The 23,170-nt window shown below is 37.6% G+C and overlaps 2 protein-coding genes across 2 annotated transcripts in view; both read left to right on the top strand.

Moving 5' to 3' along the window:
- The window catches only part of GMPS (guanine monophosphate synthase), a 47,734-nt gene extending 43,766 nt beyond the window's left edge, over positions 1-3,968 (top strand). Inside the window, exon 16 of the mRNA XM_070945257.1 lies at positions 1,328-3,968. Within this exon, the coding sequence (XP_070801358.1) occupies positions 1,328-1,429 (102 nt within the window). The 3' untranslated portion in view covers positions 1,430-3,968. The remainder of the gene's footprint in view (positions 1-1,327) is intronic.
- Positions 3,969-14,153: 10,185 nt separating this feature from the next.
- The window catches only part of LOC139318477 (vomeronasal type-2 receptor 1-like), a 31,324-nt gene continuing 22,307 nt past the window's right edge, over positions 14,154-23,170 (top strand). Inside the window, exon 1 of the mRNA XM_070945940.1 lies at positions 14,154-14,410. Within this exon, the coding sequence (XP_070802041.1) occupies positions 14,154-14,410 (257 nt within the window). The remainder of the gene's footprint in view (positions 14,411-23,170) is intronic.

The following is a 23,170-nucleotide window of genomic DNA, read 5'->3' as shown; positions in this document are numbered from 1 at the left end:
TTATTTATTTATTTATTTATTTAATTAATTAATTAATTAATTAATTAATTTTTATACCGCCCTTCTCCCGAAGGACTCAGGGCGGTGAACAGTCAGAATAACATACATATAATGTGAAATAAAAACAATTTAAAATAATTAAACCAATTTGGCTCATCAGTTAAGATCCTCAGCATAGAATTTAGAATTTAGACAATTTGAAAATTTATGCCAGCCCAGCTTGGTGAAACAGAAACGTCTTCAGTGCACGACGGAAAGTATGGAGATCTGGGATCATTCGTATCCCTGGGGATATCCTGTTCCAAAGGGTATTTAGTCATACATCTCAAACTAGTGGCTCTGGATAGGAAACAATCATAAAACAAATAAGTTAAAACACAATACAAAAAGAAATTAAATACAAATAGCAGCCAAGATATATTATAATGCGTCAGTGTCACCATAACCAGAAAATGGGACCTTCACACATTAAAGTCCCCAGGCCTAGGCATGTACCCAGGTCTTCAAGGCCTTCCAAAAAGCCATCAGGATCTGGGTCATCCTAATCTCTGGAGGGTGAATGTTCCAGAGGTCAGGGCCAATGGCAGAGAAAACATGTCTTCTAATCTTCTCTAGCTGGCATTCCTTGGCTGATATGACCCAGAATGTGCTCATCCTACTGGACCAAATTAGAAGGGTAGGGACAAGTGATAGAAGACTGTCCCTCAGGTAGCTTGGTCCCAAGCCATGAAGGATTTTAAAGGCGTCAACCAGGACCTTGAATTGCTACTAGAAAAACTCTAGTAACAAGTGCAGCCCTGAAGCAGTGTTGTTATCTGTGCTGAGTAGGACCTTTTACAGCCCATGCAGCTGCATTCTATACCAGCTGAAGCTTCCAAAGGCTCTTCAAAGGCAGCCCCATTGCATAATTCCAAATGGAAGGTTATGGAGCATGAATTACAGTCAGCAGAGCCTCCTGGTCCTGGAATGGATGCAACTGATGTACAACTCAAAGGTGTGCAAAGGCCCTTTTAGCCACGGCTACCATCTGCAAAGAATGAAACACAAATCTCACAGGAAGGAAAGACCAAAGTTAGATGCCCGTTTTTCCTCTGCAAATCATTTCCCCTTTTGCAGATCAATACATAATAAAAGGAAAAACATGGACAGCTTGGCTCCTTCCATTCTGTTCTGGAAGATGAGGCAGAACATTTGAATTAATTGATTCCATACTAATCGGCCATCCTATTTGGTTTCCCTCTTCTCTTTCATATCCCTTCTTCCAATTGGGGACATGCTGTCATTTATGTACATTGACGTCTCTTTCTTGCTGGCTGTTTAAACATAGGTTGTGTTGAAGATGGTGACCGAGATTAAGAAGATTCCTGGCATCTCCCGGGTGATGTATGACTTGACTTCGAAACCCCCAGGAACGACTGAATGGGAGTAATTACTTCCCTCCCCTTTGAAAGTACTGTATGCAGTTTTAAATTATATCAGAAACCATTCCCAGTGTTGACATGCAGTACTGTGAAAAGAGTGACTGGAGCGGCTGCTACATCTTATGTGATTACTGTTTTCTCTCCTGGAACATAATCTGCAAATTAAGAGCGCTGATGAGGGTGGGGGAAGTCAGCTCAATGGGGCTGAGGACATGTACGGGTAAATAATTTACGGCAGCATTGCCTACGTGCAGACAGAATCATATTGCTTTGCCTTTTTTGTCTTACAGCCTCTTCCTGTTTTTTGTGTATTTACTGTTAAATGTCATTTCAATGTCTCTTTTTTTTTGTATACTGTGTAAAAAGAGACAATTTATTTACATTCACCGACCCCATTGTTAGAGCTATTAATAATGTAAAATGAAAAAAAGTGACCAACTGCTTTTGAAACAGATTTATTATAAATAAATATTTTGCCAAATGGAGTAGTGAGTATTGTTGAATTGTAGATTAACGTATATTTATTTTCTGTAAATTGTAGTACCTATTCCATATCATTTGGCATTTTAAGGTCATGGCAATAAGTGTTGATGTATTCAAGAAATATATCCAAATAAGAATTATATTCTACCCCATCCCACCATCCCCATTCCCCACTTTTTAATATTTTCAAATCAAATAACTTTTTAAGGATGTTAAATCATATGTCTTCCCACACTATGTAGTTACTATCAATATTTAATATACATTAAATCAGCTAATCGGCTACAAGAGAAACATGAATTATCTATAAAAATTGAAAACTCACTGCTTGGGGGAAAGCAAAGTGACAATTGTCACAGCAGCCATCAAAATTGCTGGATTATGCTCTTGTTTTCTTTTTTGTACTTTTACTTTAGTCAAATCTTTTGGCTTTCTGTTTTATATGAGACTTCCTAATAAAAGCAGGGGAATGCTGCATTTCAAAAACTTTTACCAAGCTGTGTTTAAATATTAGCTTGATTTCTATATGATTTATATTTAGAACCATCTTGGTAAATTTGAGAATGAATGAGTTGTTTTATTAACACCATTCGATGAATAGGTTACCACTAACTTAAAAAGGTGACTATAGTTTACATCCAGTGTATTGAGCCTGAATCAAAATAAAACTCTTTCTTTAGTATTTTGTTTGGGAAACTAGAACGGAGGAAATACCAAGTTACTATGAGTTGACTCTTCTACACGTCGTGCCATAGCTTTTGTGACTCATCCTGGATACCTTCCAGTGCATTGCAAATCAATACAAACTATGAGATTTTGCCTAAAACAATGCAGAAGAAGAAAGTAGTATTGAAAGAATGATGTTGGCCACGCACTCAGAATGACCTATTGATTTATTCCATTGGATTAAATTGCAGGCTTCCCCTGCTGTACCAGCTAGTTTAGTGTGCCACATAATTATTTACTATTTCTTCAAGTTTGTTCTCATGGAGATCTTATAGTGACAGTACAAAGAGTAGCAGTAGCGTTCATAATGTCCAATCTACCTACAATCCATGATCTGTATCCAAATTATTCTCTAGGAAATGTTCTGAATAAATGTCATATCTGTAGCATCTTTTGAGTAGTAACAATTTCATTCCCTGTCTTGGGTGGGGAATAGAAATTCAGAAAAGATTGAGGGAATGCTTCCTAGTTATTCAAGTTGAAGGAGTTATTCAAGTCCAGATCTATTTGTGTGTCTTTATATTTGGGGCTTGGGCAGCAACATTTTGGCTGTTTTCAATGTTTGTTTTAAGCTGGTTTAAATTTCAGATTTACCATAATTAAGGTATAGCCTGGGAAAAAGTAGTTTAGTTACAGTCAGATGAGTCAGAGTTTTAACTTAAATAATGAAGTTTGCAGTTGGAGTTAAAATGTTTTTGTTTTCGTATTCATTTACTATAGATATGCACACATTGTCAAATTCTATGGGTTTTAGATTAGTAAATTTATTAAGTTTTGTTCTGTTAAGATAACAGCGGATTTATTTTTAAGCTGGATACATGAATAAAATGGAGTTTGGAAACATTTATAAGGAATATTATACTAGAGACAAAAATAAACAGATATAAAGGTGCAAAAGTAAATTGTTTAAATGAAGACATCAGTGTTGTACAGAAAAGGGACTCTTTGTGCATGACTAGTATAATACAGAAAATTATTCCTTTGTCTTAAACCCATACTGAGATTCAGTTTATGCTGGCAACGGAATGTGGAGTACACTTAAATGGCCAGGCTTCCAATTCTTGAATGTATTTCATAGTATTGATTCCCGTAATCAAAACCAGCTGCAGAAAACAGGCTTGTGGTCCAGGAGGAAATGTGTAACATGTAGCTTATGAATGCCGATGCCCTTGCTAGATTTGTTTGCCCTCTGGTCTTCAGTAAGACATGTCAACTGTTTTCAAAGGCAATTGTGTAGGGAATTATTCCTAAAACACTCAGTTAAAAAAAAAATCTGTAAATGATAAAAGTACTGTCAGCCTTAATTTTTATCCTCAAATAAAAGTGAACCCATTTGGATACTTCTGTGATTTATTTTCTGTCACCATTCTTTATGATGCATTCTTTTTTCCTTGTGTTCTTTCGTTCTAAATCAGATTTTGGACACTGGTAGAAGTTTTGAAAGTTGTGGTTTCAACCTATTTGAAAAGGAGGGCTCATCTGAATAAGGTACTAATGGGTGGAAACATCAGTCTAGCTTCCAAGGCTGTCTTATTCAACCTGTGGGTGTCTGTGTGCAGTCTTCTCAAAACGTAACTGTTTCTTTCATGCCTCATTCTCATTTGAGAAGGCGACGCAAAATGGGGAGATGTTGGTCCTGCTGGTCAGATCAGTATAGTCAAAGGGGATGAAGAGGAACTTCTTTGAATATTGAAATGCTGGAATATCTTAAGCGAAGCACAAATATCATGTCAATGTGTGGTGTGATGTGATTTAATAAGGACTGTGTCAACTCTGAAGTGAATCTGGCTGAAGTGATCTTTTGCTGCCTCATAGTTGCCATGAAGCCTGAGGAGAGGGGGGGGGGAAGAGAGGGGAAGTAGATAGCTAACAGTCAAAATAAAAAGTTTTCCTGTGGGAACCAAGGTCATCGTAATAGGTGGCTGGTGAAGGATGAGAGGAGCCTGCCAGCTGTATTCATTGGACTATGTGACTGGTGACATCTGGGAGGGGGGAATTTTACTCTTTTAATTAGGTGAAAACTGCTGGAACTTTTAGAGTTGGTTTTCACCAGCTGTGCCAATATGATGTATCCAATAAACATGTTCTTTGAGGAATCTACCTGCCTTGGAGTTCTGCTTTCAATGGGTGTGTTACTCAGAACGCTGACAGGCTGGTTCACTGTTATAGTTGGGCTGGAAATACAAGTAGTCATCCATATTGCTTGAGCAGATTTGCCATGGAATTATTACTAAGGAGTAGTTTATCTCATTTTATTTATTGAATCTACCAAAACAAAACAAAAAAAACCCACCACCACATGGATATAGTACAAAAACAAACTGAGGAATTAACAACTTACAAATACCTTGGGAAATAATTGTGTTTCTACGTATAATGGGCTGTGAGAATAACTCTGAGGGACAGGAGGAAGAGTTGCAATCTATACAACAGTCAAAACAAGGGATGGGGATGGAAAAAACTCTCAGAAGGAACCCTCCATAGTTCTCTGGAAAGTAAAGGCAGGGGATAGGAAGTGCTTTCAGTTTTACAAAATTATTGTCAATCCTTTGAGGTAGTCCAAACTAGGAAACCAAAATAAAACAAATCATAAATACTACAGTAGTATCTGTTTTCCCTGGCAGAGGGTTGCAGGAGGCCGTCGCAGCCAAAAACGGAACTCAGGAGCCTATTTTCACTGACAGAGGTACTGTGGGCTGGTCCTTTGCTGTTTCCAGGGCGGCCCTGTGGGCCAGATCTAAGCACTCCGCGGGCCGGATCCAGCCCCCAGGCCTTGAGTTTGATACCCCTGATCTACAGTGACTTTGTTACTGTCCACCAAATATAGTGAACAATAGCAACCGCAAATGGTATAGATATCTCTTTCCTCTTTGGCAATGGCTAAGTAGTTGATATATTAGATGTCACTTCATTATTCATCTCATTTTTAAAACACTTCTGAATAAATTATTCTTGAGGGTAAATCTTTATTCTTTTGACACTGCCATTGTGAAAATTCATTCTTCATTCCTATGTTAATTTGCAATCTCTTATGAATTCACAAGAGGATCTATTCACTCAACTCTATAGACAAAGAAATATATCTGCAGGTGGAAAGATATTTTATCATATAGTAGATGTCAATTATAATGTGGAGAGAAAAAAAATATGATACTGTTCTTCCTAGACTGCAGCATTTCCAACATAAGTCATGAGAGACAAGGAATGGCTTATTCTTTGAATATAACCCCCTATAAAGAAATTCTTACATCATTCATAGAATTTAGCATGCTCCAGGGATGGGTGGGAGTAGGTTAAAACCAAGCCTTTTGAATCGGAATGAAATATGGTCACCAATTAAGTCATTTCAAAATATTCAAAATGATTTTTTTTCATCACTGTATAAAAGTTTGCAAATAGAATAGAATAGAATTCTTTATTGGCCAAGTGTGATTGGACACACAAGGAATTTGTCTTGGTGCGTACGCTCTCGGAGTACATGAAAGAAAAGATACATTCGTCAAGAATAATAAGGTACAACACTTAATGATAGTCATAGGGAAACAGTCGATATAAATCTTAAGGATACTAGCAACAAGGTTACAGTCATAAGTGGGAGGAGATGAGTGATAGGAACAATGAGAAGATTAATAGTAATGCAGACTTAGTAACTAGTTTGACAGTGTTGAGGGAATTATTTGTTTAGCAGAGTGATGGTGTTTGGGAAAAAATTGTTCTTGTGTCTAGTTGTTCTGGTATGCAGTGCTCTATAGCGTTGTTTTGAGGGTAGGAGTTGAAACAGTTTATGCCCAGGATGACATAAGAGGTCTGTAAATATTTTCACAGCCCTCTTTTTGACTCGTGCAGTATACAGGTCCTCAATGGAAGGCAGGTTGGGAGTAATTGTTTTTCTGCAGTTCTAATGTACTTTTTGAAAAAAATGTAAATAAGATCAGTTCCTGGCTATATTTTACATACATTAAAATATTCAGAACATGAACATTGTAAAATATAAAAAAAATGTTTGCTTGGATTATTTTATCTCTTTTATCTCGGTTTTATTTACTAAAGAATGTAATAACATTTATTCAAAACATGAATGCAGGTATAGACTGAACTGCCAGACATAATATCAGTCTAAGTTGCTCTGTTCAAATATGATTGGGGAAGAACAAAAATCTCACATATTGGTTTTACTTTCTCTGGTGATCTTTTCAAAGACCTTAAGCAGTGCATCATTTTAAGCTGCTTTGACTGTGGCTATGTAACACCAGTTGCTGCACATAATTGTGATATGAATTCTGAACAATACATTTATGCTTTACCACCATGCCTTACTGCCCCCCAGTGTTCCAAATGTAGAATAAAAAATGAATACTAATCTTATTAGATGTTTTGTGCTTGTTTGCAGCTATCACAGCTATCAAAATAATAAATGCAAAGAGAAATCTGTGCTGATATCTCTTTTTCAGAAAACCACATTTTGTGCAACTGGTTCTACAACTCACCAAAGCAATGATCTGTTTTGCAAACCATACTAAATTATGGTTTGTTTTAGCCATAGTTTATTGAGCAAATTACAATTGGTATCATAGAAAACACAAAGCTTGTGTTTTATAGTTATGGAAGTAAAATATATTAAGACCAGCAAACCACAATATGAAGAAATATAATTTTGTGAACAGGTAAATGATAAATGTTCAAGGAAGAGTTTCAACAAACTGCAGTAGACCTTCACTGCTTAGGAAGAAATAACATCCCAGAAAACCTGGAAATCTTGAAAGCAGTATATTTTATCCTTAATCCCATCTCTCCCCCATCCCATTTTTTATTTTGTCCTGAAGTTGGGCATTCTGTACTAACTAAATATCCTCAATTATTGTTTTCTTAGATCTTTATAAACATACTTGCTCTTTTATAAAAGTGGGGATTCATATAAATACGTCACTACTGATAATTTCATTTTAGCTGCTATATCTTAGCTGCAAGCCTTTTGGCATTCCTTACAAGAGATCTGTATTAAAAGGAATGATATATGTATGATAGAGATGTCCAAACGTTGCAATAGTCATACACTGAAATCTCAGGTAAGATGGTAATTTAAAAAGTCTCAGTTTAACTATTAAAGCCCCATGAAAATCAAATTAAATGACAGTAAACAAAAGCCAGGTTTCCAGATTACCTGGAATCTGTAGCTGCTTCCTCTCCACCTGCATTTAAAAAGGTCTAAGGGTTTAAAAAAGTATTGAGATTTAAGTTTAGGCTTTGGCATTAAACAGGCACAAAAGCAATCTGAAGCTCTGATGGTATACTGTTATCAAGCCTATAGCTTCATTAAGTCTCAAAGTGCCTTAATCACTGGGTTCACTTCTTATAAAGTGGCTTGTGGTCTATAAGTCAAATTTAATTGGCTGGACTCAGCTTACTGACATGCAAGAATGGCACAAAAAGTCTTCAGGGGAAATAAAGAAAAGAAAATGGTTGCTCTCGTTTTTTGCTTTATTTGGGGATGTTAGTGAAGTATTTCATGGGTATCTCCCCTTTTAGCAGCTTCCTGCTCCTATTCCCATCCTTATCTTTATGGTTTTTTTACCTGAAAATTTAATTTTTCATTGCTACACATTCAAATTGAAAAATGGGATCACATTAGCAAAGCTGATGGCAGAAGAGCCATCAATCCCTGCCCTCCATTCTTAATATGTGAAATTAAATATTATTACATATTCCAGGAACATCAGATTGGGTGACCCAGCCAATTGTTTATGCAATAACTTAAAAATAACTATGATCAGGACCTAGCACAATGCATATACCTAGTCTAGCTTTTTTCTGCCATCCTAAAAGGATTTTCAAGAATGAAGGTTCATAATTATCTTGCAACAGGTGCCACTGAATTCAATAAAACAGCATAGTCCAAAATCATGAAACTCTTCAAATGTTGCACAATGCAGTGCCATTTAGTAATTCAACTTAGTGACTAGAGAGGGTGTAGTGGTCAGAAGGCTGAACACAATGTGAGCAGATCCTGTTTCAGAAGCAATCATTATCTTAGTCCCACCAATCTTATTTAGCTAGCCTGCTTTGGGTTTCTGACAGAATGCAATATTACATTATGAAGCAATCTGTTGTTTATATTGATTTCTTGGTGAATTGGTTCAGGTTGCTTACAAGTCCATAGCATCCATATGAGCTAGATTTCTGCTGCTTCCTTTCTCTCATGTCCTCCAGATGTGCAAGCACTACAGTCCCCAGAATTCATAGCATGTAACTAGGAATTCTAGAAGCTGCAATTTTAAGCAAATCTGAAGGGTACCTATCTGGGGGAAAGGGTTGTATCCAGTGATGGGATTCAAGTAATTTAATAACTGGTTCTCTGCCCTAATGATTTCTTCCAACAACCAATTTGTCAAACTGCTCAGAAAGTTAACAACCGGTTCTCCCGTAGTGGTGTAAACTGGCTGAATCCCAACACTGGTTGTATCCTCTTATCCCATTCCTTTGAAATAATGTTTTTCAACCTTGGCAACTTTTAAGATGTGTGGACTTCAAATTCCAGAATTCCCCAGATGGTGCGTTGCTTTGGGAATTCTGGGAGTTGAAGTCTACACATCTTAAGAGTTGCCAAGGTTGAAAAACATTTCTTTAAAACAAGTAAAGCAGGTAGTAATTCCAAAGAACATTCCTTTCAGATAGAATCAAAACTATGCTAAGAAATAAGCCCAGGTTTCTGTCTTTGCCAGCTGAATCCCCTGATGCTTCGCTCTGGCTTTTGTAACTCTCTGGGTTCAGGTGTTTCATGTTGCTAAAAGGTAAAGACAAGTAGTGGCAAGTCATACGATGTTTGCATCATTTTTTAAACAAACATTTACCCGAAGGATGCTCGATGAATCACGGAAGTGCAACCCCATTTCTACCTCACAACAACCCAGCCAGGTAGGTTAACCTAAGTTTTTTTTTCCTCTCACAAACACATAACCATTGATTAATGGTACTATTCATGTTGTCTTGTATTTTCTGTTATGGTTTGCACCAGTAGAGGCTAAACCAATTTCATTGTATACTTGATGTACAATAGCAATAAAGGCTATTATTATTAAAATATACAACTGGCCATTGGAATATAGAGGGAAAACTTCACTTAGTTGACCAGACAGCTGATAAATAAGCTGCCATCAATTGTGCATCTGGTAGCAGCAATGACCAAATGACTCTACAATGGTCAAGTTGAAAATTCTGAGAGAAGATACAGCCATTTATTCCTCTAACATTGCCAGACCAACAATATGCGTCCATAAAATCACCTGGATGTGGGTGAAAAACGTTGCCTTTTTATGCATTGTCACAATTAAGGCCATAAGAATGTTCACTAACATATGGATCCAGTTTCTTCTGCAGTAGCCAAATGAAAGACAAGTGGCTATATCTTCCTGTTGTGGAGATGGGAAATAAGGCCGGGCCAGAGCTAGTTAATAATTATATGCAGACGAATTTGTAATGTGTGGTAAAGATGGTAACTGTGACATCGTATCATATCATATATCATATCTCTGCAATTCATGCATTGTGTAAAAACCAAGTAAATCTTTAATCAAACTATCATATCAAAGTCAGTTTGATTATTTTTTTTTACCATACTCTGTGGTTATCCATGCTATGGTAGAATGCCACTTAGAAAATCCAGGATAGTATGTGAGATGGCAAAGTTAAAAGAGAAATCTAGAATAGTATTCCTCAACCTTAGCATTCTTTAAGGTACTGGTAGGTGAACTTAAACTCCCAAAATTCCCTAGCCAGGCTCTGTGGGGTAGCCCCAAAATCTACATGAAGACACAAGGCATCAAAATCAGTTTGAAGGAGGCCTTATTTTACAAATGGGGAGAGGAATAAATAGAGGGTTTTTTTGCTGCAAGACTGAGTGGATAGTTGAAGTAGCCAACTGAAATTCCCTTGGGAATCCAAAAATAGAGCAAGAAGACCATTTCTATCTCTCCAGGAAGGATATATTAATATCGTCACATGTTGGTAGCATAATTTTTTGCTTATCACTTAAAAGTAACAATAACCACAAAACAGGTCTCTATGCTTCCCAGATGCTTAACCTGCTTGTTTTATTAAAAGAAGCAGACACCCCATGGCAGAGTCATGCCCTCCAATTCTATTCATATCCCCTTCAGTGACATTTTGCTGCCATTTATTATTTATTTATTTAAGGAAATATATTCCACTTTCCTCAGTGGCTTTTATGACTTAAAAAGTCATAAAAATGTCACGGGAAACAAGAAATTTAAAAAATGAAAAATGGACGAGTAAACTACTAACGTGTTAATGGAGAGGGAGGCAGTGGCTCAGTGGCTAAGATGCTGAGCTTGTCGGTTGAAAGGTCGGCAGTTCAGCGGTTCGAATCCCTAGTGCCGCATAAGGGGTGGGGGGAAGCTCCCATTATTTGTCCCAGCTTCTGCAGTTCGAAAGCAGGTAAAAAATATAAGTAGAAAAATAGGGACCACCTTTGGTGGGAAGGTAATAGTGTTCTGTGCGCCTTTGGCGTTTAGTCATGCCAGCCACGTGACCACGGAGACGTCTTTGGACAGTGCTGGGTCTTTGGCTTTGAAACAGAGATGAGCACCACCCCCTAGAGTTGGGAACGACTAGCACATATGTGCGAGGGGAACCTTTACCTTTACCTAACATGTTAATGGACTTGATGGAATAGATTTCCTACTAAGGAACCTACTTACTTTATTAACCCAACTGATAAAAGAATATCCCAATAGTTATATGGCTGCCAACATCAATGTCAGTTCCAGAAGAATCGCAGGCTAATAAGATCCTCATGGGCTATCCTCATGCATACCATCCAGAACAAGCACATCTGCTGAATAATTTCTTGCTGTGTCTTTCTCAAACCAAAATGTCAAAACAATATGTTTGGAAATAATGGCTTCTCACTGAAATAAAGTCATCTTGATTTATAGCAACATTGGTCTACTCCCTATTAATGTATGAAATACTCTGAAATTTTAAATAATTTAAAACCATTTCAACTGTGGCTATGTTGATGTAAACAAATCTTTCTATTTTTCATTTCTGTGCTTTGTTTCTCTCTTGAGATCTGTTGAAGAAACAAATGGCACTGAAATCCCCCTTTTTGCTCATTTCTCCTATGCATTTTGGATACCATGTGCTTAATGGACACAGTTTTTCACAAGTATATTTTTTTTGGAAGAAATATCCCAGGTACTTGATATGTTGCTTTCACCAGTATTTTTGTGTAGACTTTTCTTTGCTATTTCTTTGTATGATTCTTTTAGTTGGAGAAAGGCTTTGCAAAAAATTAAAGAACTGTACATTTCATAAAAACCAAATTTAAGTTTGTGGATGGATTCAAAAATGTGAAAATTCCTGCATTTCTTGCCACAGCAAATTTCACATGTTGACTGCATTTCTTCCCACAATGGACGGTCATCATGTGAAATTTGTCACATTTAGTGTGCGATGGCTCAGTAGTTAAAAATGCTGAGCTTGTCAGTTGGAGAGCTGACAGCCAGGGTTCAAGATCTGAGTGCTGCACAATAGGGTGAACAGCCATTACATGCCCCTGCCAGCCTAGCAATTCAAAAGCATGTAAATGTGAGTAGATAAAGAGGTACCATTTTGGTGGGAAGGTAACAGTACTCTGTGTGCCTTTGATGTATAACCATGCTGGTCGTATGACCATGGAAATGTCTTCAGACAATGCTGGCTCCCTTGGCCAAGAAACAGAGATCAGCACCATGTCCTAGAATTGGATACAACTGGACCGGGGAAACCTTTGTCTTAAATTTCATAGAAGCCAAATTTTAGTTTGTGGATGGGTTAAAAAATGTGAAAATTCCTGCATCCCGTTACACAGCAAATTTCACATATTGACTACACATTGTGGGAAGAAGCATTTTCTTCCAGTCAGTCAACATCACTTCTACAATCATGAGAAGGGAAAAACATATTTCTGTATGTAATTTCTCCATATGATTATATCTTTTAGAAATCTCAATCATGTCCCATTTATTATGATAGGATGATAGAGTTGGAAGGAACATTTAGGCCAGCAGCCCAAGATTTTGCTCAGTGGAAGAATCCATAGTAAAGTATCCTAGACAATAAGAAGGTAGCCTCAATTTTGTTAAAATTTAATTGTTACTTTTGGATAATAAATCGTCGCTGTAGTGAAGTGGGGGAGAGGCTGAACCAACAGGCCTCTAAATAATTCGTTCCACTATTGAACTGTTCTTTTGTTCCTACTGTATTAATGAAATCTGTCTTCCTGTAACTTAAATTTATTACTGGATTCCATGTCCTGCATCTAGAACAAGAGGGGACCTACTCTTGATCTTCTGCATCTTTTTAGATTTTGGAAGAAGGCTGCTGAATCCTCTGCAGTCATCTTTTCTCAAGGCTAAACATACCCAATTCCTTCAATTTCCCTTCTTCAGGCTTAGTTGCCTGTCTCCTAATCATCATCGTGGTCATTCTCTAACATTGTTCAAATTTCTTGGAATTCTGAATATTCTCGTGATGTTCGACATTACTCCAGAAAGTGAAGCAAAATGAAATCCTCTAAAGCAAGGCTGGCTGGGGAATTCTGGAAATTAATCCACAAGACTTAAATTTGTCAAGGTTGGACACCCCTGCTATAAAGGATGGCACGACTGCCCATACAGGAAGAACCCATCTTTTGGTCCACCCACCAGCTTCAGAAGTTAACTGGGTTACTTGGACCTGGTACTGTGCTTCAGTCCATCCCCTAATTCCCAAGGTGAGAGAAAAAAAAGAAAGGGAAGCACTGTGTACACAGCTTTAAACTCCTGAATGAAAGGTGAGTTATAACTTAATAATAAATTGTCATAGACAAACTTATCAATGGCCTTATCCATACTTAAAGCAAAATATGGCACTAAAAGACAGTTACCAAAATACGGATTGCTGAATGTAACTTTGGTTGAAGGCAGCTTAAGCATTTTGAATAAAGGGGAGAGAATTTTCTTCATGACAGATGAAACTAAGACGCTAGGTTAGTCTATATCTGATTCTCCTATAAGTAAATATAGGAGTAAAGCCTATAAGGATTCTTGACCTTACCAAGTAATATTTTGGGGTGATACCTCAAAAGGATCATATACATTAATGATTATTATAGTCTATATTATTAATGATCAATATCCGAACAAAAATATTGATATATAAACAACAGAAATCACAATCCACACACATATTTACAGGATATTGAAAACACATAACATAGTACAAATGATTCAGTTTTGAATAAAATAAAGGAAAAAAAAGGCATGTTTTCTTTCCCTTTTAAAAAGATATGGGCTTTTTCCTTTCTTCAGCTGTAAGTCTGCATCTTGACAGCTGTGCAGCAAAGAAGAATCAACTTCTCTGTCTCTGGAGAATTCACCTGTTCCTTTATAGGCTGGCGAGTTATAAACATGAGAGAGCCTCATAAAAGCCTCAGGTTTTTTTTTCAAAACAGCTATTATTTTCTTCCAGCAGCTCGGAGTTAAAATGGCCAGCCAAAAATTGTGGCTATTGTGCATAGGATTATTTCTCTTCATACTGGAGCATGTGCTCACCGCAGATACTTCAGACCCTCCAAAGAAGCCGGAGGAAGAATGCCGACTCCTGGGGAAATTTGATTTACGTGGCTATGTAGATGCTGAGGAAGCCATGCACGTTATAGGAGGCATGTTCCCAATACACTTCAGGACCATCCTTGAAGAAGATCCAACAAGTACACCTCCAAATTCACCAAAATGTGAGGGGTAAGGTACTTCTTCTTTTACTATTGTTTGGGAAAGGTAATTATGTCAGACAAGGAGTGTTCTCAGTCAGAAATGACAGCAGTTTGTTGTCACAGCCCAAGACAAATACTTTAGAGCAGTGAGGGAGGCAGGGCTGCTGTGGAAGTTGAGGAGATCTTAGGCAAGAAAGTCATACATTTTTGGATGCTCCATCCCTTCACCAGCTTCTTAGTCACATGTTCTGACTTCTTGATGGTCTTCTATTTTCTCAATCCATCCCATACATCTTGATACCCCCTTTTTTCTTGCAATTTCCCAAGTAGGAACACTGATATTTTGACTTTCTTTTTGCTAACAGTTAAATGGTGGTTGGAATGATGGTGGAGAAGGAAGGAGGAAGAGGGGAGCCTCATGCATGGAGGACACTGGATCTGCATCCAGTAGTCCATCCACCCTAGCACAGAGAAAGAGCCAGTTTTCAGATGTACCGTAGATACTTGTTTCTTTGGTCCTATTATCCAACTCTGTTAATGTTACTGTTACTCTTCAAAGAGATTTGGAACAATCTCTTTGTTCTCTCCTGAACCCAACTCCTGGTCTCGGTATCATGGGGCACCTGGCAAGGCCTACTTCAAACACTATCTTTGAATGCCCCCAAGATATTCTTCATCTCATTTCCAAGCAAGAGTGAGGCAACCTTAACTTGTATTTACTTGTTCTGAGCCTAATGTCATCAGTTGCGATTTTCTTTTTTATACCAATAATGTTCAGAAGTAACCTCAAGACTTGTAAAAGCATTATGCTTTGTCATCTTTGTTTCACCTTGGAGGGAAGTCAATGACTTTAGTATCTTGAAACAGAGTTAATTTATAAACAGGTTAGGGACCAACAGTTAGGACAGCAAAATTCATACTGATATAACTTTAGGATGACTGAAAGAGGGAAGGAATGCTTCAAGAGCCTTGGTGGTACAGGGGTTTAAAGCACCCTGTTATTAAGCTTATTAAGACCAGCTGCCTGCAATTACTGCAGGGTTCGAATCTCGCCAAGGCTCAAGGTTGACTCAGCCTTCCATCCTTTCTAAGGTAGGTGAAATGAGGACCCAGTTGTGGGGGCAATAAGCTGACTTTGTATAAATATACAAAAGGATGAAGGCTATTGCTGAGCACATTGTAAGCCGCCCTGAGTCTTCGGAAAAGGGCGGCATATAAATCAAATTAAAAAAAAAAAAAAAAAACTCTACCGTGGGGAAAAGGTAAAAGAAACATCGTTGGAAGAGACTTTTCTGACAGAGCCCACCAATACACCTGAATATACCAATACTTCATGAGAGCCAAGTTTATATAAGTGACTTATGAGAGACTAGATAATATTCAAATGGCATAGAAACAACTGTGGACTAACATTTGCCATAGAAAAAGAATGCAGGTTTGATTGAGATCACTGGAATGACTTGTGCTGATGTGGTTATGGGAACCACCAATGGAACAAAATGGACTCCCTTACCTATAGGATAGGAATGGGTAACTAGAGTCACCAGGTCTGCTTGGAATCCTCGAACTACTTTGGTGGCTCCCAGGAATGTTTGCAATGCAGGAATCAGGAGGTCAAAAAGGTACAACCATTCAATACCATCTTGATCTTCTTTTAATTTTCCCACTTCCCCACAGGTGCCCCAGACGGCTATCCCTCAACTGCTCTGCTGAATTTCAGTGGCATGTTTACTGAAATCACATGTTTACATGTGATTTCTCCATATCTTGAGGTTAAAATAGCTTAACACCGTTTATAAAAGGAAACTTCACCTTCTTCGTATTTTGGAATAAATAGAAAATCCTAAACAGAGACATACTGTATGTGACAGAGCCTGGTTCACTTTGCATCATTGTTTCTCCCAAAGTATTAAACATGACCTCTAGGTACCAAATATTGTCAAACTTTCAGAATACTGTTTAAAATCAGATATAAAGTCTCTCTCTGTCTCTCTCTCTCTCTGTCTCTCTGTCTCTCTGTCTCTCTGTCTCTCTGTCTCTCTCTCTCTCTCTCTCTCTCTCTCTCTCTGTCTCTCTCTCTCTCCTCCTCCTCCTCCTCCTCCTCCCTCCCTCCCTCCTCCTCCCCCTGTGAGTGAGTGTGTGTGTGCGTGAAGAAAGGTAATTGCAAATCTGGTGTCATAAGGTATTCTGTCCTTTGAAATGACATGGTCACATTTGCTCAACAGTGTCAGTTTCTCATGAAAATAAAGAATCAACTTGAATTTTCTGCCCAGTAAGATCCAGATATGTCTGGCAGCCTTTGGTGCTGGAAAAGTAATCAAATTCCTACTGATACACATGTTAGAACCAAAAACTTGCTGTTAAATAGTAACTCTCAAATTAATCTAACAATGGTAACTAATCAACTTAATTTCCATTCCAGTGCATGGTTGAGGTGAATAAATAAGCCCAAAGTTATCAAGAGAATTCAAAGTGATATCTTCATAATAGAGCTGTATCTTTAACAGTGAGATCATGGGCATTTGCTTCTTCCAGTATCAAATTTAACCATTAACTTACCAACCTGTTTTAAAGTATGTAAGTGAAACCAATATAGACATTGATTTCAAAGTGTGTATCTGTGTGCTTGCTACTGTATGTATATTTTTCAGTATTAATTCTTTCCCACAAACCTAGGGCGTATTTTCATCCATCCCTTAATCTCCTTCATCTGGGTGGGACCTTTGAAATATTTCATCTAGGGTCTTCTCCTAGGGTTAATAATTTAATAATTTAAATCTTAAATAATATTTAATTGCTTCTGGACACTATACAAAACTTAATTTGTTCCCTATAATCATCAGAATCTGATTGATTGGTATAATATTTGTATATTCAAAACATTTATCATGTAACTGTGTCACTTTGCTAAATTTAGGAAAAGGTATTTGATAATATATATAAACTGCATATAACAGCTTAAGCCAACAGAGTTGCTTTGGATAGTGAGATGGGCAAGCATATAAACTTAATAAATAAATAAAGATCTGATATTTAAATTCAGCTGAACAAATTTCTTAATTTCAATTAAGAAATTGATTTCATGCTTGTCTTAATACTGTGTTTCCCTGAAAATAAGACTGGGTCTTATATTAATTTTTGCTCCAAATGACGTAATAGGGCTTATTTTCTGGTTAGGTCTTGTTTTTGGGGAAATATGGTACTAAATGCATCCATCTGGCTGACAATCTTAACTGGGGCTTATATTATGAGCATCCTGAAAAATCATGCTAGGACTTATTTTCCGGTTGGGCCTTATTTTCAGGGAAACAGGGTAGCCAATACCAAGGGTTCTAATACCAAATTAAGCAGTAGAGAATTAAAGGGACATCTTTGATTGTTTTATGTAATATTATAATTGATAACACAGTAATCCCATAGACAATTACATGAACACAAGGATTAAGCTAATAAATTGATGGTGGTTGCCTTTAAAGCCTTTCGTGACTTGAGGCCAAGTTACTGATGGGACCATCTCCCCCAGTGGTGACTATCCACTGTTGAGTATCCACTGTTAAATCCAGCTGGAGAGGCATGCACCAGATCTTGGCTATGAGAAAATGCCATGCTTAGGAGTCAAGAAAAGAGCCTTTCTGTCTTCCCACCTGTCTTCCAGAATGCCATCCCTCCTGGAATTAGACTTGCCTCAACCCTGCTGGCATTTTATAAGGCATTAAAAACCTGGGTTAGTCATCTATTCTGGGAACCTAATAGTGTGGGTAAGCCCATTTCATGATTTGAATGTGGAGCATTATGAATGCCGTTGGCAAATATTCTATGCTATTTTTTTTAAAAAAAAATGTTTTAGCATTTATTTTGTTGTTAATTGTTAGCCATCCAAATATGAGAGGGTGGCTATATAAACTTATTATATTACATTGTAGGATCCTTAAAAAGCCTTAAAGTCTTTCTTTGCACCTTAAGACAGGGCTGTCAAACTCCCAGCCTGCGGGCCAGATATGTCACACACTGGCCATACCCACACCTGTTTTAGCAAAGGGGAAAATAGTCCCAATACATCATGTGACACTGCCGTGAAGACCTGAGTTTGACATCCCTACCTTAAGAGAACAGGTAAAATTGATAACTGAACTAATTAGCAAGGGAGAGAGGAAGGTCTTCTTCACTAGAGCCCTGGTGGCACAGTGATTGGATGTAGAATTGCAGACTAACTCTGCTGACTACCGACAGTTCTATCCTGACTGGCTCAAGATTGACTCAGCCTTCCATCTTTCTGAGGTTGGTAAAATGAGAATCCAGACTGTTGGGGGCAATATACTGACTCTGTAAACTGCTTAGAGGGTGCTGTAAAGCACTGTGAAGAGGTATATAAGTGCTATTGCTAGATGCGTTCTGTTTGTTTCAACCAAGACTAGGCAACCATGGGAGTGGGGTACTTTACTTAGAAAATTATAATTAAGAATGCCAATTACAGAATTGGATTTGATGGCTTAAGTGATTCATTCCAACGCTATGAGTAGATTCCTATGGTATATTTAATTCAAATAAAAATTTAGAGGCTGCATTTCAGTAGAGAAGAATATATGTAGCACAGGGTTAGTTGCAATCATAGTAAATTAGTTTTTATCAGGGGTGAAATCCAGCAGGTTCTAACAGGTTCTGGAGAACTGGTAGTGGAAATTTTGAACAGTTTGGAGAACCGGCAGCAGAAATTTTGAGTAGTTTGGAGAACCAGCAAATACCACCTCTGGCTGGCCCCAGAGTGGGATGGGAATGGAGTTTTTGTAATATCCTTCCCCCAGGAGTGGGGAGTGAATGAAGATTTTGCAGTATCCTTCTCCTACCATGCCCACCAAGCCACGACCACCAAGTCACACCATGCCTACCAAGCCACACCCACAGAACCGGTAGTAAAAAAATTTGGATTTCAACACTGGTTTTTATCTTCTGTGTTTGGTTTGTCCATTTCCATGAAAACATTTATGATTTTACAATGCTTACCAGGGGGACTAACCCTCCTGCTTTATCTGGACTTGGTGCTCTCCGAGTTTGGTTGTTTTCTTGCAGATGTTTCATTACCCAAACTAAGTGATATCATCACCAAGGACCCCTCATTTCAACCCTGATCTACAAATATTCGGGGGGGGGAGGGACACGACTTGAGATCAACTGTAGTTTCTCCTGCAGGTGGAGTTAGTGCTCCATCTGGTACACAGACTTGATAAATCAAGGCAAATAAGTGAAGCTCAATATAGACAATTCAACCATGAGGTTTGCCATAAGCCAAAAGCAGATCATGAGACACACTTGAATACCATGGTTGAAAGTAGAGAAGGCTAAGCAAACTCCACGTACTCTTTGCCTGTCTCAGATGCCTAAATAACTAATGCTCTTTTTAATGCTGTTTGGATATTTATACGATCTTTGCATGAGTGACTTCAAAGATTGAGAAAATTCTTCTAGTAACTGTGCAATCATGGAGAACTGTGGGGATTACCAGTAGATCCACTGTTCATCCACACTCAGAAAATTGTACCTTGAATGTTGAGGTGAAGTAAAAATAGTAATTAAGTTACTGAAAATGATAAAGCATGTAGAACAGCTGGAATAACGGTTGAGGAATTCAAAATTGATGAAATTCAACTAGGCCCAGTGACTAATTCTTTGTTATGACTCATTTAATACTCAAAGAAGAGCCCTTCTGTATAAACACAAGCAATTATAATCCCTGTTTTGATAAAAGGTAAAGGTTACAGAGACATAAACTTTCTTGCTATCATTGGAAATGTCCTCATGAGAATCTCTGCTTCTGGAAACAGTGGGAACAGACAACTAGGAGTTATTTCCACTCAAACTTAGGATGTTGTGACTAGATTTTCACCAGCAGACAATCCATGGAAAAGAGAATTTGATAAGGAAAATAAATAGTCATTGTATTTATTGACTTTCGAAGAGCGTTCAACAGTTTATATTGGCCTGCTTTGTGGAATGCACTGCAAACTGTATGCATGCCCATAAAATTGTGAGCCTATTGCTAGAAACCCAGCTGTGCTATAATGAAGAAAGGTTTTGGTGGCAGACATGGAGTATAGTTGATAATGTAATTAGATGTGTTGGGTGAAACTAACTCCAACATATACAGTTGCCTTCAAGTTTTCTTACTTCTTACTTAGTATCTAGTTAATTACTGTGAGGAGCAGGATATACAGCTTCATATGAACATGGCTGGTCTAGCTGGCGAATCTTGTTTTCATTTACAGTGAATAGCATTCTCAACTACTGTATTCAGCTGAAATATTTTCATCAATAATGAAATATTCTTAACTAAATATGGTAACAAATAAACTTTGGGATCTTCTACTTGCAAAAGCAATTAGGGCTAACGGTTTCACTCTGAGTGATTCAACTACGTGCTTTCTTTACTTACTAGTGGGTCACATTAGCCATATAAATTTAGAGAAAGTAGCGCTAGCTCCAATTCCCTTGGCATTCTTCTAACATTTGCAGAATAGCAAAAACATATATACACATTTTTTAAGAAAAAGATTTCTTAAAACCTTGTTTTGAATACCACTGTTTTCATGTAATATTTTTTGAAAGCAATATCTCTGATTGCCTTGATTGATTGCTTTAGAGGAAATTCTGGTGTAGTTGTAGTTGATACAAACCACAGTTGCCTGAATTTGGATGAAAACAGAAGTTCAATAGAACTTCTAGAAGAGACTAGAAACACACGTATATGGCTAGAGGAAGACCATACGTTGTAAGCCCAACTTTCATAGTGCTTGGCTACTAGCCTTTGCTTATTCAAGTAAACCGGAATCCAAAGAAAAACTTCCCAGAACCAGGCGTAGTTTATCTTAACTGTGATTGTCTTTTGGAGTTTCTAGCAGCTGGAACTGTTAGCTAATCACAGGATAGAGTAAGCAAAAATTATGTTGATTGGGACCAATGGTATTCATCCCTAGCTTTCTCTCCTCTGGTACTGAATTACCATTTCCAAAGTCAACATTTTTCTCTTTGCCTTGTACTGTCTTGCTGATTTCTAAATTAAAATGTTCATCACATAATAAAATCAACTTTATACCTGGCTTACTTGGAATGTAAGTATAATATTAGGGCCACTGATTTTCTGTGAAAACTTCTCAAGATGCAGTGTTTGCAGTCACAGAAAGTAGGGTAGCTGTTAAAATATTTATAACATCCTTGAGAAATGACAATGACAAATAGGAATTGGAAAAAAAAATGGAGGACTCCATGTTGTCTACTTTGATTGAGAGAACCAAGCATGTTATTCATTAAGGGGAACAAAGATTAGTCTGTTTCCACAACATTAATATACATGGATTTGAACCAGTGTAAATAATCTAGATCAGCTTTGACTGTTTGGGGACACTTCTTTTTCCTTTTTTTCCAAAAGTAGGTTACAAATTAGGGCATAGTAATAAGATCTCATTTCATTTATTCAATATAGGTGCCTACTGTAGAAAATTCTGGATGGCTTACACAATCCATAAGAAGTAAATAATTAAAACCCACAAACACAGGCTGTCCAGACTACAACAAGTAGAACAACGGATGATACAAAAAAAAAAAAAAGAGAGAGAGAGAGAGAGAGAGAGAAGTAAAACAGAAGCTTAACCAATGAGTGACATCCACATAAGCCTAGAAACAGAATTTGGTTTTAAGAGGGGTGAAAACCAGCAGGTTCTGACAGGTTCTGGAGAACCAGTAGCCAAAATTTTGAGCAGTTCGGAGAACCGGTAGCGGAAATTTTGAGTAGTTTGGAGAACCAGCAAATACCACCTCTGGCTGGCCCCAGAGTGGGGTGGGAATGGAGATTTTGCAGTATCCTTCCCCTGCCACACCCACCAAGCCATGCCCACAGAACCGGTAGTAAAAAAATTTGGATTTCACCACTGGTTTTAAGAGTTTTCCAAAATCTCGGAAGAGTAGCACTGTCCAAATATCTAGGAGATGCTTTCTCAAGGGTGAAGTTAAAGAACCATTTCTTTGTCAAATTGCAATTCCTCAACTTATCTTTTCTTGCTTGATTAATATCTTGTTTAGCATTAGAGATCATCATACTGATAAATTGTTAAACTCTTTTGTAAAAATGATGGTAAACTAAAGATTGAATTTTGCACTCCTAATGTTCACTATTGAGAGTATCCTTAGTTCAGCATGGCTTTTACATGCTCTATGCACAATTTCTTCTCCAGGCAAAGAGCAGGTGGTCAAGGAGTTTATTCCACAACAGAACTGGTAAAAAAACAACGTATTAAGATTTTTCTCAAAACCAGTCACACTCCCGGCCTGCAAGTTACTGTTCAAAATTATTTATGCAATTCAGTAATTACATGACTTCATATAATTACAGCATCTAGTTTTTACCTCCAGATGAGAATTTCACATTTTTCAGGATCAATTCTTGACCTGTGTAGTTTTATGGTGTTGGCTATCTTTTTATGGACTCTACTTTAGTTTTTTGGAAATTGGGGAAGGGGGTGACATGGGGAATTTGCATCACTACTGTGAGGAACGAGCGGGGAGATGTTTTATCTCTTACCTCGCCCTATTTTCCAGGTCCTGGATTAAGAGTTATCTCATTTCCATCATTAGATATTCACCTGTTCCTAATACTTCCTGCTTAGAACTGAACAAAATATAAATCTCCATCCCTCCAATGCCACAGTCATAGAAATGTTCCACCTTTCAGAAGGTCCAAATTGCTGCTTATTCACCTTAGTGGTTCACAGTGGCTTTTACATATAAAAATGATGGTATT

This window comes from Pituophis catenifer, unplaced genomic scaffold (genome assembly GCF_029215685.1).
Source record: "Pituophis catenifer annectens isolate HBS135680 unplaced genomic scaffold, rPitCat1.0.hap2 SCAF_6, whole genome shotgun sequence".
NCBI lineage: Eukaryota > Metazoa > Chordata > Lepidosauria > Squamata > Colubridae > Pituophis > Pituophis catenifer.
The sequence above is the reverse complement of the archived record's forward strand: the minus strand, read 5'-3'. Positions and strand labels throughout refer to the sequence as shown.